Here is an 18,002-nt window from a genome sequence, read left to right as displayed (position 1 = left end):
ATGACCTCTCAAGTTCCTTAGAGTTCCCGATTGTAGTGGAATAAGCCTCTTTTCCAAACTGAAGGTTTCTTTGATCTGCAAAGGTTCCCTTTTCAGATTTAATCCAGTATTCTGTGAGGTAGGAGAGAAAGTGACTTTGGTACCTACGGGCAGGGACAAGGTAGAATTTGAAGACTGACTATGATTTCCATGACTTCTGTGACCCTCGAAAAATTTTGTAATCCTGGCTTAATATTTATCATTTCTTTAGGGACTACAGGATTCTCCCCCCCTCATTATCTGCTTTTAGAAAACATTCAAATAAAAATGCCCCCCCCAAAGTAATGTGGTATAGAAGAAATGTCTGTCTGTGGATCTTAGAGTCAGAAGAACTAAGTGTAGTTCTACCCCAGACATTTACTACACAATTACAAATCTTTGACCATCTATGTCTCCTCATCTTTAAAGTATGGATAATACCTGATTTGTCTACCTTGCAAGGTTAATGGAAAGATCAAATGAGGATTTCTTTCTTTTATTTTCTTTTGAGAAAAGACCCACAAATCTATCTATCTATCTATCTATCTATCTATCTATCTATCTATCTATCTATCTATCTATCTATCTATCTATCTACCTATCTATCTATCTATCTATCTATCTATCTATCTATCTATCTATCTATCTATCTATCTATCTATCATCTATTTATCTATCTATCCATTCATCCACTCATTTATTTGCCAATTTATTTATTCATTTATTCACTTTTTACCCATTCATTCATTCATTCATTTATTTATTTACTTTTTCATTTGGTTTTAAATGTGATAAACATTTTTTATTTATAGTTTGGGGTTCCAATTTTTATCCCTCCTTCCCCTCTTCCCCCCTTCCTGAAATGGCAAGCTGTAAGATATATGTTATACATGTATGATTATGTAAAACATTACGATATTTGTCATTTTGTTCAATAAAACTTGATTAAAAGAAAAAAGTGAAAGAAAGTGAAAATCTGTTCCATCAATAACAGTTCTTTCTTTGAAGGTGGATAGTATGTTTCATCAATAGTCCTTTGGGATTGTCTTGGATCATTGTATTGTTGAGAATAGTCAAGTCATTCACAGTTCTTCATCAAACAATATTGTTGTCTCTGTGCACAATGTTCTCTTGGCTCTGCTCACTTCACTATACATCAGTTCATACAAGTCTTTCCAGGCCAGGATGGCTCCTGCTTGTCATTTCTTCTAGCACAATAATATTCCATTACCATCATATACCACAGCTTGTTTAGCCATTCCGCAATGGATGGACATTCCTTTGATTTCCAATCCTTAACCACGACAAAAAGCTGCCATGGATATTTTTGCACAAATAAGTCTTTTTCTCTTTTTGGGGATGTCTTTGGGATATAAACCTAACAGTGGTATTTCTGGATCCAAGGGTATACACAGTTCTATAGCCCTCAAATGAGGATTTCATGAAAGCTCTTTGAAAACTCCAACTATAAGATCCTATTAGAAATGAATTGATAATAATGATGTAATTATACATATCAGCATAGAGTAATTTTTTAAGGTAAAAAGAATGAGCAGACCCAGAAGAACTTTGTAACAGTAACAGCAAAATTGTGTGTGTGATGATCAACTATGATTGACCTAGTTCTCAGCAACACAATGATCCAAGACAGTTACAAAAGACCCATGATAGGCAATGTTTTCTACATCCAGAGAAAGAACTGATGAGATGTGAATATATATCAAAGGATACTATTTTCAATACAGTTTTTTTGTGATTTTTTTCCTTTCGTTCTTTTTCTTCTTTCATAACACGACTAATGTGGAAATGTGTTTTACATGATTGCATATGGATAACCTATATGGATTGTTTGCTATCTTGGGGAGGAAGAAAGGGAGGCAGAAAAATTTGGAACAAATCTTTAAAAAAATGAGTATCTTTACATGTAATTGGAGAAAATAAAATACTATTAAACAAAACAAAAATCAAAAAAGGTAAAAAGAATGATGAGATTTCAAAAATTAGTTCTTGAGGGAAGAAGATAGGAAAGGTTTTGGAAAAGGAGTTGCTTCACTTACCAAACCCCAATATTTTGTGGGTGAAAGTGACATTCTAGTCCTCCACTAAGTAAGATGTCATAAAATAATTTGGATTTGTGAGTGGTAAGGCCAGTGTTGAACTATGAGCCTCAGTGAACCCAATGTTGAAAAGAGGTTCCTGACCTCTACTCCCATAAACAGAGTTAATAGCAAATGCTAAAAGCACAAATTATGATAAAAGGGGAGACATTTGGGGGTTGTGTGATACACAAAGAGAGAAGGGAAGGGAAATTCTCATCAGTGTTTTGAACCCTTGGCTTTCCATATAACAGAATTTGGAAATCAACAGCTTGAGCCCCACTCTGACCCTTTGGCCGTCAGCACTGGAACCATAACTCTGCCCTTTATGCCTTTTCAGAAATAGCATAAGGATCTTAGTGTTCAGATGTCTTGATCATATGATAATCATAGATTCAGAAAATTGTGTTCAATCTCAGGGCTCTTTTAATTTTTACCAATTATTTTTAATAGTATGGATGGGGAGTGTCTCTGAAAGCGGCTTTAGACGTTCAAATTCTAAAACATTTGTTGTATTCATATGTTTTAAAAGGTATTTCCACCCCTTCCAAGCAAAAAAAAAAAACAACCCCAAACCCAAAAAACAAAAACCCAACCTTGACAGAGAGGTGATATGTCAAATAGTATATAAAGCAGCAGGATAATGAAAGGTCACTCAGGTTCTTCATTTGTTTAAAAAAATAATAGCCCTTAAGCCACCGATTATTATCCTTAGGGTCATCATGAAGTTCATACTAGATAATGTGTATAAAGCACTTGGCAAACTCTAAAGCTATTTTTATTTTAACTTGGAACTGTGGATATTTTGCGCCATATAAAAGTAAAGCAAAAACATTTATCAAACTTAAAAAAATATTAAAATGTTTAATATTCATCAAAGATATATCCCAAGCATGAAAAAACCCGTTATATTTCTGTATCAGGTGCTCTACAAAGCAAATTTATTTTTTCCCTCGTAATTTTTTTTTCAGTACAAAGTTCCAAAAAAAAAAAAAATCAAACTATCTCCAAGTAGTAGTTTTAGAATTTCATGTTCTGAAATAGTGGAGAAATATTAAGACAGTTTAGTCTAGTTTTCAAAAGTGACTAGGCCCACTAAAATGAGTCAGCCTTTAACATTTGCCTAGTGCTTTGCACACAATAGCATTTAATAAATGCTTTTTCCTTCTTCCATCTATTCCAGTGCTACATAAAGTCCTTTTTATAGCATGGAGGTGACCCTAAGTTCTTCAAGGAGTGTGCTGGTAGAACATGTTCGGCAGGTTCTACTACAAACCTAGTGAAACCTGGAATGTGAGACTGGGAGAGCCTGGGCATCCCAGGACCAGGCAGGCTCAGTTTATCAGTAGGTAGCCACGGGAATATGACATTTTTTTTAGCTACACAATTCCTTTCCACCCTATCTAAGGCCTGGAGGGCTTGTTTGTGATTTGCAAGAGTTCCCACACTGATGAAGTCACAAATCTAAATATGAGCCTTAGAAGTAACTGACAATCAGTAAGTCACATGAGAGAATGTGGGGTTTCAGTAAGTCACATTAATACAAACATGAGAGAATGTGGGGTTTAAAACATTTTTTTTTTTTTGCAGGGCAATGAGGGTTAAGTGACTTGCCCAGGGTCACATGGCTAGTAAGTGTCAAGTGTCTGAGGCTGGATTTGAACTCAGGTCTTCCTGAATCCAGGGCCAGTGCTTTATCCACTGTGCCACCTAGCTGCCCCGAGAGTGTGGTTTTTTGATTCTTATTAGGTACAGCAGAAATGAGATATATATTATATCTGAGATAGGGAAAACATGATTCCTTTCTTGATCTAGCAGTTAAGTGGCTTGTTTTCAAGGAAACCAAAACATTTCTGCCATCCATTCTAAGCTTCATGTTGAAATGGATAGGTAGGTATTAGTGTTCTTGTTTTTATACCCTACTGGAAATAGTACTGAACCAGGAGTCAGGAATTCTTTGGTCTTGTAGGCCTCAATCTTATAGCCTTAGTTTGGGAATAGCTGATTTTTGAGGTACCTTCAAGTTCTAAAACTGGTGATAAACTACAAGGTGAGTCTCTTTTAGCACAAAGTTTAGAAGATTTAACTTTTAGTCCTTTGCTTAATGGTTTGCTTTATTCCTTATTGTTTGTGAGGGCTGTAGTGCTCATTAAATTGCAGATCGGTATCTTCCATGGTTCTTGATTTTTATTTTAACTTGATTAAATAATTGATTCGTGCTTTGATCTGTGACTGTGACCTTTTAAAAAAGTCCAGTGAAGCTTCTATTTTATCCTTCATTAAAGGATTTTGTTAGTTTTTAGCCTATTTTCAGTTTTCTTAATTAATTCTAGTCTTGTATTGGCTTTGCTTTTAGAAAATCAAAAGTTTTAGATGAAATTGTATGCAGTATATTTTCAAATAGATTTCCATTGGTTAAAGAAACACGTGACAGCGATTTGGCTCAGAGAAAACCATCCTAGAATAAAAACAAATAATGTTGAATAAATTAATTATGGTAACTATGCTATTCTAGTAGCAAGGAAATGAATACTAAAATAGATCCTAATTTGAAAAAGGACCTGCATTTCTTTATTGTAAATACGTCAGCTTCTTGTCCTGTCTCATTCAATCATTAGCTTTGCCCACACTAATTAAAAAACATTCCCACATCTTCGTCTTGCTCCACAGTGAGGGTGCCCACAGAAACTTTCCAGATGGAAATCAGTACAGCATATGTGGTGTTTGTAATGCACTGCAAAAAGAGAACTTTCCTTTAGTTGCCATGTGCACCATTCGTATTGGCTGTCTCATAACCATTCCTTTTGACAGCACTGTTGGTTCATATCCATGTATGTTCTGTTCTTAAAAGAACCCAGGGTACGTTTTTCTAAAAGCACTTTCTTGAGCCAGGAGAAACTGAGCCTTATCAATCTTCACATTATTTAGGACTTCAACAGTATGAGAGCAAGTTTAGAAAACAATTTTATTAGACAAATTATTTAGACAAATTATACACAGAAAGCTCTGCCACTTGTAACTGAGGCCTCCAAAAAGTGTTTTGTGTATTTGTATAATAGGCAACACATCAAAATAGGCCTATTTTTAAATATTGTACATGGTTAACAATTTGTTTATAACTAAAATCACTCTGCAACATCTGGTATGTCCCTACATAGCTTCTTGTAAAGATTTCTTTTTTTAAATCAGATTTTTGAATGAAATCATGGATTTTACAAGGGAAAACAAGTTGTGCATGCACTTAGAGTCTTGCTGCCCTGGAAACAAAATGGTCTGTGCATGATAAGAAATCATTCTGCCTTACACAGTAGACAATATTTGAAGATTTAGTACAAAAACAGTGACAGTACAAGATGCTCCCCAGAACAGAATTACCATCAAAATAGAATATATCTGTAGAATATACTTTTAAATTTCTCCTAAAGCGATTCACGTTGGCTGATTCCTATATCAATCCTAGCCACGGAATGAATTGGATTAAATTAAGTGTATGACTGCATTAAAAAAAAAATGCAGGATTAAGTTACTTGCTTCCTACTTACCACATTTTAATTTAAGGATTACAAACTGAAAGCTCATTCTACATTTCTAACAAGTAAGAATGTGACTTTAAAAGGGTTGTGCCCAAAGGAGCACTGGTTTTTGCTATTGTCTTTCTATACACTTGGCACTAATGTAAAAATTACTTAGCTCCTCTAAATAAAACTAAATTCCAAAGGGATTAAAATGAGAGCCTGGTCGGTTTTTTTTAAAGGATAATATATGACAGTAATTAAGGCCCTATCAATATTTTTCAAGGGCTCCCCCTCCTTCCTACTAACACAGCTATTGTATTGATTGGTCTACTGCTTTGGAAGAGAATTTATTAACCTTCAATGATCTATGTTTAAACTCTTATGGAGCTATATTAGCTGTCATGGATGTGGTTTAGCTAATAGCATTTTCCATTTATCTAATTAATTAAAAGCAAAATTATCAAGGTTAGCTTTATACACTTCTGAATAACAAATGCAAAACCTATTCAAATGAGTTACATCTAGGTACAAACGCTAAATTGCCCTGGATGTTCTAATAAAAAAAAAAGTATAATATATGCTCAAGTTGGCAAACAATGCAACTCAGAATCCCATAAAAGCAACCTGCCTTTTCTAACTGAAAAGACCCACTTCACTGTACATCATTCCTGTATACAAACACAACTTTTTTTAAAAACTAAAGCTTTATTAAATGAATTGCGATAGCAATGGCCACCATGTTATAGATATATATACACATTATATAGGTGCATATATATGTATATATATGAGATACTAATTTATTTAACACGACAGGTTTCTGCCACATGATAAAGTTTACTGTACATAAGAAAAACTTTTTAATACTGTACAATCACATAAAGGTCATATGCACTGTTGCAGTGCAAGAGTAAATTTAACTGTAGTTTTTACTGGCATAGTGATGGCTTTTTGTAGTCCTACAAAATTGCATTCTCATGTTATGTGGCCTGAATGGTCTTTTTTTACACTGCAGGGGTTGCCTTTGGTCCACAGTTAAAGGACACAGAACAGAAGCAAAGCACTGGATGGATGCAGCAGAACAAATAGAAAAGGAATGAAATTATTGCAAGTTTATTTTTTTAGAAAAGAGAGACATCATGGAGGCCTTTATGTCAAAGTAATCCTGCATATACTTGTAGTATATTCAGTGCACATTTCCTATACTTGAAGTACAGTATATGAAAAGCATACTAATAGAATACTAGTGTCCTATATTCTGGGGGAACAAGGTGACTAAGGGGAAAAAATGGAGGGAAATGGGTAGGAAGAAAGAAAGAGAGAGAAAGCGAGATGGTCAAGAGAAAGATCTAGAGCTGTTACTAATAATCCTGATTTTTTAAAAAAAAGTTACATCCATGTTAGTCCCACAATATCACAATTGCTCCTTGCAAAGGGAGTCCTAAGAAGAAATAGTGAAGAAGCCTTGTCTGGTGGTCATATGGAGGTACCTCGGTCTGGGTCATTACCAAGATTAAGCCCGAGAGTAGGAGTTGGTTGGTAGGGGATTGATGACATGGTTTTGATAGGACTCCTGAAAAAGCCCCCATTAGGTGCCCTGTGCCTGAAAGGCCCAGTTCGGTGGTCAGGCACGTTGCCAAATGAGAAACCCGAAGCAGCCTTAGCTGACAGGGTACGGCTAAGAGTCTGGATTTGCTCTGGGATAAAGGTTGTTGTGGTGATGTGAGTGTTCCTGAAATCGCTGATTTGTTCCAGTGCTTGTCGAGTTGGCAATGTATCAATGTCCAGAGGGGTCAAATCAATCGATGAGGTGGAAAACTGTTTATGTGGACTGTCATCATCCGTGCACAAGCTATTGACACGTCTATGCAGGTGCTCCAGGTCAATTTCCTTGTCATCCTGAGGATGAAAAAAAAAAGAAAGAAGATAGAGCTTTCATTATTTCTGTAGTCCACTGAATGCTCCAGAGCTTCTATGGCCCAAAGAAAATGGTTCAGGAAATATCACATGGGCTTAACTGAATCTTAATATTAATATGTAGGTGTAAAGTTCAGGTATGAATACCTTTAGCAAAACATTTCTCTGCAACTAATTCCACTAAGATGAACATACTGCATTTGTAAGATTCTAGCATGTTAACTTCAAAGATGTGGGAGTGACAGGTGATTGTTACATACTACACCAGGGCCAGTTGGATGCAAAACTGTGAAACAGGTATAGTTTGTCTTTTGTTTACCCCCCTTCCCTTTTCTTTGGCTTTCTTCCAAATGGGAGACCCTCCTTCGTAGGTGATTAGTGACCTCACACTGTCCCTGGTTATTCTTGTTCTAAATGAAAGTGACATTAGAAATTAATTCACTAATTCAATTTACTGGAGGTGTTATCCGTTCTAGAGGTATTTGAATTGTAAAGGAGCATGACCAGAGATGGGAATGTTTAACCCAAACAATGAAATTTCTAATGGTCGAATTTATAGCACCTTAGCTGAGATAATTTGGTGGCAAAAGAGATACCATTTGAATCCTCCTCAAATTGCACAGTGCAAGTGAGTTTATTCCATCATTATATATAATTACATATTATATATAACATTATATATTATATTTAATATAATTATACATTTTATATTATATCATTCTATAATCACAATTTTTGAATCAGCTTTGCATAAAAAGTTCTAAAACATTTATGATACCTCCATCTATTGGAAATGCAACTTCAGATTAATAAGGGTGAAACCAGATTGTAAAACTGTTCACTGAATATGTACTTTGCAATCTTTGTGAGAAATATGCCTAAGGAAAAAAAAAAAAAGATCATGTTTTTTCATAAGCAACCTTCTAGCTAGGCCCCTGTAGCAAAAACATATTAGAATGATTTTCAAAAAAATAAAACATAATAGGGAAAATAGAGACCTCTTCTTGGAGGGGTCTCTATTGGCAGCTATGTAACAGAGCTCAGTTAACATTCTCCCTGTTGTGCTGTCTGTCACAGGCTCCAGAGGGCAGCTATTTTGATGTACATTATTATTTTTCCTCCTCCTTCCTCATTTCCAAATTCAATAAAAATACCATGTTAATGTAATGTTGTTATTAAGATTTTAGGAGCCTGGGAAATGCAATTTTATGGTCCCTACAGGAGCTGAAATTCAGTCATCCATCAACAGATATGGTGATGCAAAAAATTTCATATTACCTATAATAATTCAAAATAATATAAGGGATTTTAGGACACCTTAAATTCCAGATTATTTTTTAGAGAAGATGAAATCTCAGCTGTGATGTTGCACTTATGTACCAAAGTAATTTTTAAATAATATTTTGTTCAGAATCCACTAATTCAGCTCTTCTGACATATTTCTTAGTTTAAGAAAACCCTTTTTTCATTTAACAGCATGATTAGTTTTGTAGACTAAGCTGTCAGGGGGATATTAAAAACAATACTTGGAGTAAATCTGGTTTTGAGATCCCATAAAATTTCAGAAGGGCACATTTAAATAAATAAACAATAAAAAACAAATTTAAATAAACATACATACAGTTGCTGTGTAAATCATTGATCACTTTCATCAAGTAAGTCCTTTAAATATCCCTATAAGGTCATTGTTATTTCAAATGACTAAAAGTAATAATATCTCTCATTCCAAATGAGAGACCCTCCTTCCTAGGTGATTAGTGACCTCACATTAATATCAGTCATTCTAACTGATATTTCTGTTCATGAATAAGGTTTTAGTATATTTGGGAATTTTCCTATTAAAAAAAGATGTTTTGGGGCAGCTAGGTGGCACAGTAGATAAATCACTGGCTCTGGATTCAGGAGAACTTGAGTTCAAATCTGATCTCAGACACTTGACACTTACTGGCTGTGGGACCTTGGGCAAGTCACTTAACCCTCATTGCCCCGCAAAAAAAAAAAAAAGGTTTTATTTTTAACTTAGAGGAAACAAGTAAAATATTCAGCTATTTCCTTATCTCACTTCATTTTTTCCTGCAATTATATATATATATATACATATATATATATATATATATATAAACAATATTTAGATGAAAGAAGGATTTTTTTCTTTACAAAAGGACTGTAATACATCTTTATAGTCATTTGTAATTACTGAGAAAATGAATCTGGTTCTTACAGGAAGGGGGAAAAATGATTCTGACTAATTCCACAGTATAAAATCGTAAAGAGGAACCAAGAAAAACAAATGCTTGTTTCCTGTAGTTCTGTGTCTTAGAAAGGGAGATGTAGTAATTGGCTAGTATGCTTTTCCCCCTTGCACATCTTTGTGCTGAAAAATGCATATTAATTATGTTTCTTTAACATAGTAGTAGTGGTAGGTTATCAGGGATTTTAGGCTGATTTACTCACACATTGAACAATTCATTCCAAGAAAAAGACACATACATATCCATCACTTGGCAAGAGCCTCCAAGAATCACTAGATTAAAGGCCACACTGAGTTTGGGAGGATTTCAAAGTTCACTTACAGAACATGGGATTTTCAATATTTATAGAATACTGTAGTATCCTTTTCATTGTCTTTGACTGTCCTTAAACAGAAAGTTGAACTTTGGGGTGCCAATTTTACTTTTGTAAACTTAAACTTAAATGGTTTTCCTACTCTACTTTAACAGGCCAGATTCTTCAAGATTCTCCTTTAAGTAAATCTTGGATGATGCCAAGATGGTGGAGGAAAGACATTAAACACACAGAGCTCCTGATACAATTACCCCCCAAAATTTTGGACGATGCCACACAGGGGGAATGCTTGTTCTAGTACACCAGGTCTCTATAGAGTACACTAGGTCTCCCAAGCCAATACCTCTTTGGAAGGGACCCGGGAACCTTTCCTCTTGTTCCACCAGGTCTCCAGCATGGCGATGAAGCAGGAGAGGATGATGCCTGCTGCCAGAATGCAGAAGACGCCTGAAAAGCTCTTTATGTCCAGGGCGCTGCCTTTCTGTTTAGCGTCCACAGATGAGTACAGGTCACACTGACTATTCTTTGGCCACCACTTATGCTTCAGTATATCCATATCTCCATTCTGTTGCAGTTCTAGGATTCTTGGGGAGAAAAGAGCAAATCAGAAGAGATACAACTGGTGGGATCTATAGGCATGGAAAAGCCCTGCTACTGAACACCCTATAAAGTTGAGTGTCTGTTAAAGGGAAAACAAGTTGCAGAGAGAATGGTGGGTGATGAGAAACTCCACTGTTGTAATTCAACAGGTAGAGTTTATATCACAAGGTGTTTTTTTTTTCTTCTTCTGTGAGTTTGTGTGTGCTCGCAGGCAAGCATTCTATAATTTATAATATTTCCCCTGGGGTAGCTCCAATGTGTTTTTACAATTACATTTCCAAGGCAGTATTTTTTGTGTGGTTTCATGCTGTTACACAGTTCTATGGTCTTTGAAACAAAATGACGCTCTGGATTCTAATGCTTTAGAAGGAACATTTTGGCTGCTTACAGCAAGATGCTGGCACGCCATCACGCAGCATATGGTACATACAAAGAAATTCATTAAAAAGGCTTCTATTATTTAACACGATGTGGGAGAAAGCTCTGGGATAATGTTGAAGTTGATAAAATACATCGTTTTGGTTTGCACACAACTGGGCGGCTTTCTTTTTAATGCCAAAGGGGGAAATACATCTTACCTTGAAGAACAAGAAGCAATGTGACTGAGAATCTTTGGGGGAATGGTAATAAGTTCAAATAAGAAACACCTTTCTTTTCATCACCAACTGGCAACTGTCAGCAACAGCAACTTTTTGTTGTTGTTATTTTGTAGAGATTAAACTTCGAATTTCACATAGTTGTAATTTAGAATAGAAGTAACTTCAGACTAATAGTGCTAGCTTTATTTTGGACAGAAATAAGCCTACCTGGAAAGAGCAAATTACCTACTTTTTAGAGGTTTATTACCTTTTTTATACCATTCTCATAGTTGGAAGAAGAGAGTAAAATCAAAAGTGAGAGAGTTTATGTGTAGAGGGTCAGGGTAATATGTATCTGAGAATACATAGGTATGGGGTCACCTGTGGGCAAAGTTGTGAGCTGGGCCTATGCTGTCTATGGTGCAGGCTCCATGCTCAGTGCACCTTGGCCCATTCTTTCATGGTGCATACTGCATCTCCTTGCTCCCAGCACTTTACATCTGGTCCTTCCTAGGAGGGGAGCATTGATAATCTGGATCTGTTCTCAGCCCCTCCCAGGATTTATCTGTCTGAAATTGTATGCCCCAAGGGCATAAACTAATTTAGCAGAATAATTTATTTTTGTTTTTGTTTCTTAGGGTTAAGTGACTTGCCCAGGGTCACACAGCTAGTAAGTGTCAAGTGTTTGAGGCTGGATTTGAACTCAGGTCCTCTGAATCCAGGGCTGGTGCTTTATCCACTCTGCCACCTAGCTGCCCCCTAGCAGAATAATTTATATGGCACTGTGTCATGATAAAATCCCTCACAATAATGACCCCACAAAGTAGTGAGTACAAGTTTTGTTATCTTTATTTGACAGATGGGGGAAACTGAGCTCAGAGGATTTAAGTGGGACTTGAATCCACCTCTTTCCAATTTCAAAGCCAGTATTCTTTGTGTGCTACCTCTTTACCTGCCCCCAGAAGGAGGCATCAGCTAGCATGTGGGACTTGAACCCAAACCTTCCTCCACTATAACATACTGATGGCCTGTTACACTGTTTGCACATTCTTTCATTCTTACTTTCTGAATTGGGACTTTGTGTGAGGTTCGACACGCTCCTGGAGGGAATGTCTGGGCTTGGTTCTGTTTTGTTTTTTTATTTCCTGCGGTCCTGCTGCTGCTTTCTCCAGGTAGTGAGCTCCAGGACCAGTATGTGGAGATGAAGGATCTCCACGGGGTGGTTGAAGCTCAGGCTTTGCAAACTCTTAAGTGCTCTAGGGGGGAGTCTGATCGCGGTCCCAGCTGCCGAGGCTTGAAAGCCCTTTTCATTTGAGGATGGCATGCAAAAGCTTATCATGCTCTATGAATATCATTGAGACTTCCCAGGATATCCACCATGGGGTATGAGAGTAGAGTTGGAATTTTATGGAGGACATTAGAGCTGGAAGTGATCGGTAAACTGACCCTCCTCACTCCCTTTTCATACTCTGGTCATGTTTTTCATTCTTTGCTTTTCTTCCTCTAGCCTCCAATATAGAGGTTCAGAGACCATGCCCAGAAATAACTTAACCACTCGGGTCTGAACTCATTGAGATCTCATGTCCTTATTTAGGTAAAGCAGTAGATAGAGCTCCTTCCTAAAATCAGGAAGTCTTGAGTTCAAATTTAGCCTCAGACACTAGCTGTCACATTCTCTCTGTCCCTCAATTTCCTCAACCAAAATGAGAATAATAGCCTCTACCTTGCAGGATTGTTGTGAGAAACAAATGCGATATTTGGAAAATATACTTAGGACAGTACCTGTAGTATAAATGCTTATTCCCCTATTTTTCTGCCATTTTATGTATTGCCATCAATACCCTTCTACTTTCTACCTTTTGCTCTAAGAACTACAAAACAACACTATCATTGCCTCTGGAAAGGGTGTATCAGCGGACAACTCTGAAGCTACACTCGACATCTCCATGATGTACCCCTGACCGCTACTTCTTTATATGTGCTCCATCTCCTCATTCTAATATAAGTTCCTTCAGATCAGGAAGTCTCACTTTTGAATTTGTATCTAGAATGCACAGCACATAGTATGCCCTTAGTAAATGCTTTTTCATCATTTTATCCAATCTTCTCCTCTCCCATGATCAGCATAACCTCCATCAGTATCTTCATCATCTTCATGGAGATTGATTCAGTTTGGCTACTCACACCTCATAAATACCTACTGCAACGGCTTCTGCCCCTCTGATTGGAGGTTGAGCAAAACAAAACAAAACAAAACAACAACAACAACAAAACAAACCCCAAATTCCTCCCATAGCCTCTCTTTATAGATGCTCAAAATCACAGCCAGCTCTCCATTTGCCACCAGCTGCTCTGCTTTCTTTGACTCTGCCCTGAGATACTCTCTGGTATTTCCCCACCCCCTCGCTTTCAGCATCCTTTTCTGTATTGTCTTCTTTCATTATACTCTATGGTCTTTGAGGCCAAGACTTTTTTAAAAATTAAAAAAATTTTTTTTTAATTTGCATGCCCAGAGTTTAGTAAAGTGCCTGGCACAGAGTAGGCACTTAATAAAGTTTTATTGTATTGTATACTACATATTTTGACCCCTCCTCTTCGAAATGCTGTCAGGCTCATTGACATTGAGTGACTTTTACAAGGTCACATAGCTACTTTGTAGGGAAGTAATAGACCTGTCACTTGAATCCAGTACTTTCCAATTCTAAGTCTATGGGGTATTACTGGTGGTTCTCTCAGGAGAAACTGTTTCAGCTCACCTAACCCACCACAGGATTTATGTGTGCATTTTTTCCTTTTTCTTTTTTGGAAGGAATCAGGGTTAAGTGACTTGCTCATGGTCACACAGTGTCTGAGGCCAGATTTGAACTCCAGTCTCCCTGACTCCAGAGCTGGTGCTTTATCCACTATGCCAACTCACTACCCCCTGTATGCATGCATGTATGCATGTCTTTAACCCAAGGTATTAAACTGATGGTGGTAATTTTAGGGAGTATATAGATCTTTGTCTAGTTCAGCCCTCTCATTGGACAGACAGTTGGATTGCACCAACTGGTACATATTCCTCAACTCAGCCCAAGGAGAAACTAAAGTAATATCTCCATTTTCCTTTTTCCTGTGTCCTGTTAGCACCTTTGTGATCCCTGGTATGCCCTGTGCACTCACACCATTCCATTTTTGCCTATTCTCAGGAAAGACTTTTATACATATTCACATGAAACCTCCATCATTTCTTACCCTTTCTGGGGATGATTATATTTTAATGGGGAACAGAACCTCTCAAGCAAAGTAATAAATATAATTTTGGATGGGCAAGGTTTTTTTTGGCTAGAGAGGTTTTTCTGGAGACATTGAAACTACGTCAATAAGCTTCCACTCCCTGTTAATAAGAACGTGCCTCATGTACCTTATTTATTTATTTATTTATTTATTTGTTTGTTTGTTTGTTTGTTTTGTGGGGCAGTGGGGGTTAAGTGACTTGCCCAGGGTCATACAGCTAGTAAATGTCAAGTGTCTGAGGCCGGATTTGAACTCAAGTACTCCTGAATCCAGGACTGGTGCTTTATCCACTGCGCCACCTAGCCGCCCCTGCCTCATGTACCTTAAATCCCAGTCTGGGTGATGAGGCAGTGGGATAATGGAGATCCTTGGGATCATGGAGAAGATTTAGACAAGAACAAACTCTAATAGCTGGAGGTATGACAATGGTAGGGGGACGACTTTGGCATGGGATTTTAGAGGATGTGATGACACTTGACTTTTTAGCATTTAGAAACAATAAGTTTAGGCTCTAGTTAGTAAGAATAACTAGCCACTTGTCTAGTTTACTTTCTCAACCCAGGTAGACTTGTGGAATTTCTTTCTCTTTTTGATAGCAACATCCTGCATTTTTTTTCTTTTTGCCCCAGGGCATTGCCCATCACATCAACTGAATTTATCTTACCCAGGTGATTTGTGGGTATGCTTTGAAGTTTGCCCTGGCTCTTCCAACATTTCTAAACCATGTAAGGGTTTGTGTGTGTGTGTGTGTGTGTGTGTGTGTGTGTGTGTGTGTGTGTATGTGTGTGTGTAGTGGAGGGGGTGTGGGAATTGGGATAAAGTAAGGCTTCTTTAGAAGAACTGAGTGTAATACAGTGGAAAGAATACTAATTCTGGGGTCCTACTTCCTGTGTGATCTTATCTGACCTCTCTGGACCTTTCTTTACTTATGTGTAAAATGAGGGGTTTGGACTTGATAGGTTCTGAGGCTCCTTGCAGTTTAAAATCTATGAAGTTTTTATTCCTATGATCTGAATCCTGATGGGGTATCTCTCCACTCTGTGATCTCAGACACTCCACTGAAAAACCTCCAATTATACAAATGCCCCTCTCTAGGGGTCAGGTAAATGTAGTTTGTCTTAAAGAGCTGTTTAGTTCCTGTATGAGAATTGTTTGCTCATGCCACATTTTAGTCACTCTTGGATCAAAGCAGGGTGGAGAAACTTCAAATTGGCAAATGAACGTAATTGTTTCCAAATGGGGATTATAAATGAAACAAAGGAAAAGCCTTGTTCCTAAAAGCATAAATAACACGTGCAATACTAGTGACATGAGGAAATTCTCTTCGTGTTCACAGGCTTGTGGCAAAGCAGAACTTTTCTCTAATTCTGATACTTCGAAGTGGCCCAATATGTCAAGTTGACACGGGATGGTAAAGTCATAAAATTGTCATCAGGGAAACGTCCACAAGATGGCAGTGTTTCCTAGCAGAAGGAAAGCATCTTCTAAACATGAAATGCATCATCTATGATTGTCCTCTGGGTGTCACAGTAAGCATGCGTTTTAATCACCACAATCTATTACTTCACTTTGGTCCTTATGTTCTAACAGACTGATCGAATCATTTCCTTGAAAGTAAGACTTATTCATGTCTTAGTATGCCTGCTCCTTTCTTTGAAGAGGACACCAAAGAATTTACGTAAGGATCAACAGTAAATGTTCTCTTTGGCTAGGGAAAGGATGCACATCTTGATAAGGAGCATGTGGATATTTCAGAGCTGAGAAGCTACTGCTGTTTTTCCTCTGTGTGTGTGTGTGTATGTGTATGTGTTTGCTTTTAAAAATATTACTTTTATTGATACTTTTGGTTCTTATAACAATAGATCTTATTAAAATATTCTATTTTAGAATATATCTCTTTTCCTCCTCTCCAGAGGACTATACCTAATGACAAAAAAAGAAAAAGGGGGAAAAAGCAGTTCAGTAATACTACCTAACATATTGACCAAATCTTACAGTTTATTTGATATATTACATCTGTAGTCCCCTTCTTCTGCAAAGAAGGCAAGTGTATTTTATTTATTTGAAGTTTCTCCCTTCTTCCACAAGTACTATACCATTTCATTAAAGGAGTAGTTCTGACAAGTTCTTATAAACGTCCAACTTTAATTTTTTTTTTTTTGTGAGGCAATTGGGGTTAAGGGACTTGCCCAGGGTCACATAGCTAGTAAGTATCAAGTGTCTGAGGCCAGATTTGAACTCAGGTCCTCCTGACTCCACGGCCGATGTTTTATCCATCATGCCACCTAGCTGCTCCCATAATACTTATGTATTCTTGCAGAAATCACTTACCCCATCTGGCCTTAGTTCCATTATCTTAAAATGTGGGTGTGGAACTCTCCCTGTTACATGAAACTTTTCCAGATATCCCCAGGTCTGAATATTTCTCCCCCTTATATTTACTGTGCATGTGTATGTGTATATGTATATATATGTATATATATATGTGTGTGTATATATGTCTATATACATATATATATATATGTATGTGCTTATCTATATTTGTTTTTATTTATATATATTTCATGCTATCTATCATGATAGAATGTAAACTCCTTGAGGGCAAGAAATTTTTAATTTTTGTCTTTGTATTCCCAGGCCTAGCACATATAGTAGGTGCCCAATAAATGTTAATCAAATTGACTTAATACATTTACACTCCCTTTATACTCCTTTAAAAAATAAATGACAAAAAAGTTTATCACCAAGAATTTCTTAGTTGCTTTTCACCTCAATCAACTGGACAGTTTATTTAGTTTTATGCTTTACTTGATGTGAAGAGTCTTTTTATCTTCTACGCACTTAAAACACAGTGGGTAGAAGATTGAAATATGTTTAAATATTTGGTTGACAGAGCAAAAGAAAAAGCCATTTACTTTCTGATTGAACTCTTTTAGTGTGTTGTCTGGACCATTTGTTAGGGAGGTGACCTTAAGATGAAAAAATGAAGAATTTGTTTATTTTAATACTTGCCCTACAAGTTCATCACTCACTTCCTACACTCCTGAATGTTTTCAAAACAAGCAGTTTGACAAGTAATCATTTCCAGGCAGCTACATGGTGCAGTGGATAGAGCACTGGCTCTGGAGTCAGGAGTACCTGAGTTCAAATCCGGCCTCAGACGATTGACACTTACTAGCTGTGTGACCCTGGGCAAGTCACTTAACCCCAATTGCCTCACACACACAAAAAACCCCCAAAACAAACAAAAAAACCCCATGTAATCATTTCTATACAGCCTAAAGCAACGCAGCTTGAATTGTAAGTAAGGCTAGAAACTTAGGCTATCAAAGGATGGGGGTGTGGGGGGGGCATGGTTCTACTATCTATACTGCTGAGCTCACACTGTGTTTTCTCTTTCATATTCTTAAATTGAGAGAGGACCTGTGGTCTAGTAG

The 18,002-nt window shown here is 37.0% G+C and overlaps 1 protein-coding gene across 2 annotated transcripts in view; it reads right to left on the bottom strand.

Moving 5' to 3' along the window:
• Window positions 1-5,062: 5,062 nt before the first annotated feature.
• The window catches only part of GRID2 (glutamate ionotropic receptor delta type subunit 2), a 1,875,262-nt gene continuing 1,862,322 nt past the window's right edge, over window positions 5,063-18,002 (bottom strand). For both annotated transcript variants that reach the window (XM_043971982.1, XM_043971983.1), the window contains 2 exons: window positions 10,455-10,695; window positions 5,063-7,528 (listed from right to left, as the gene is read on the bottom strand). In XM_043971982.1, coding sequence (XP_043827917.1) covers window positions 7,106-7,528; window positions 10,455-10,695 — 664 coding nt within the window. In that variant the 3' untranslated portion in view covers window positions 5,063-7,105. The remainder of the gene's footprint in view (window positions 7,529-10,454; window positions 10,696-18,002) is intronic.

The sequence above is a fragment of the Dromiciops gliroides genome, chromosome 6 (genome assembly GCF_019393635.1).
Source record: "Dromiciops gliroides isolate mDroGli1 chromosome 6, mDroGli1.pri, whole genome shotgun sequence".
NCBI lineage: Eukaryota > Metazoa > Chordata > Mammalia > Microbiotheria > Microbiotheriidae > Dromiciops > Dromiciops gliroides.
The sequence above is the reverse complement of the archived record's forward strand: the minus strand, read 5'-3'. Positions and strand labels throughout refer to the sequence as shown.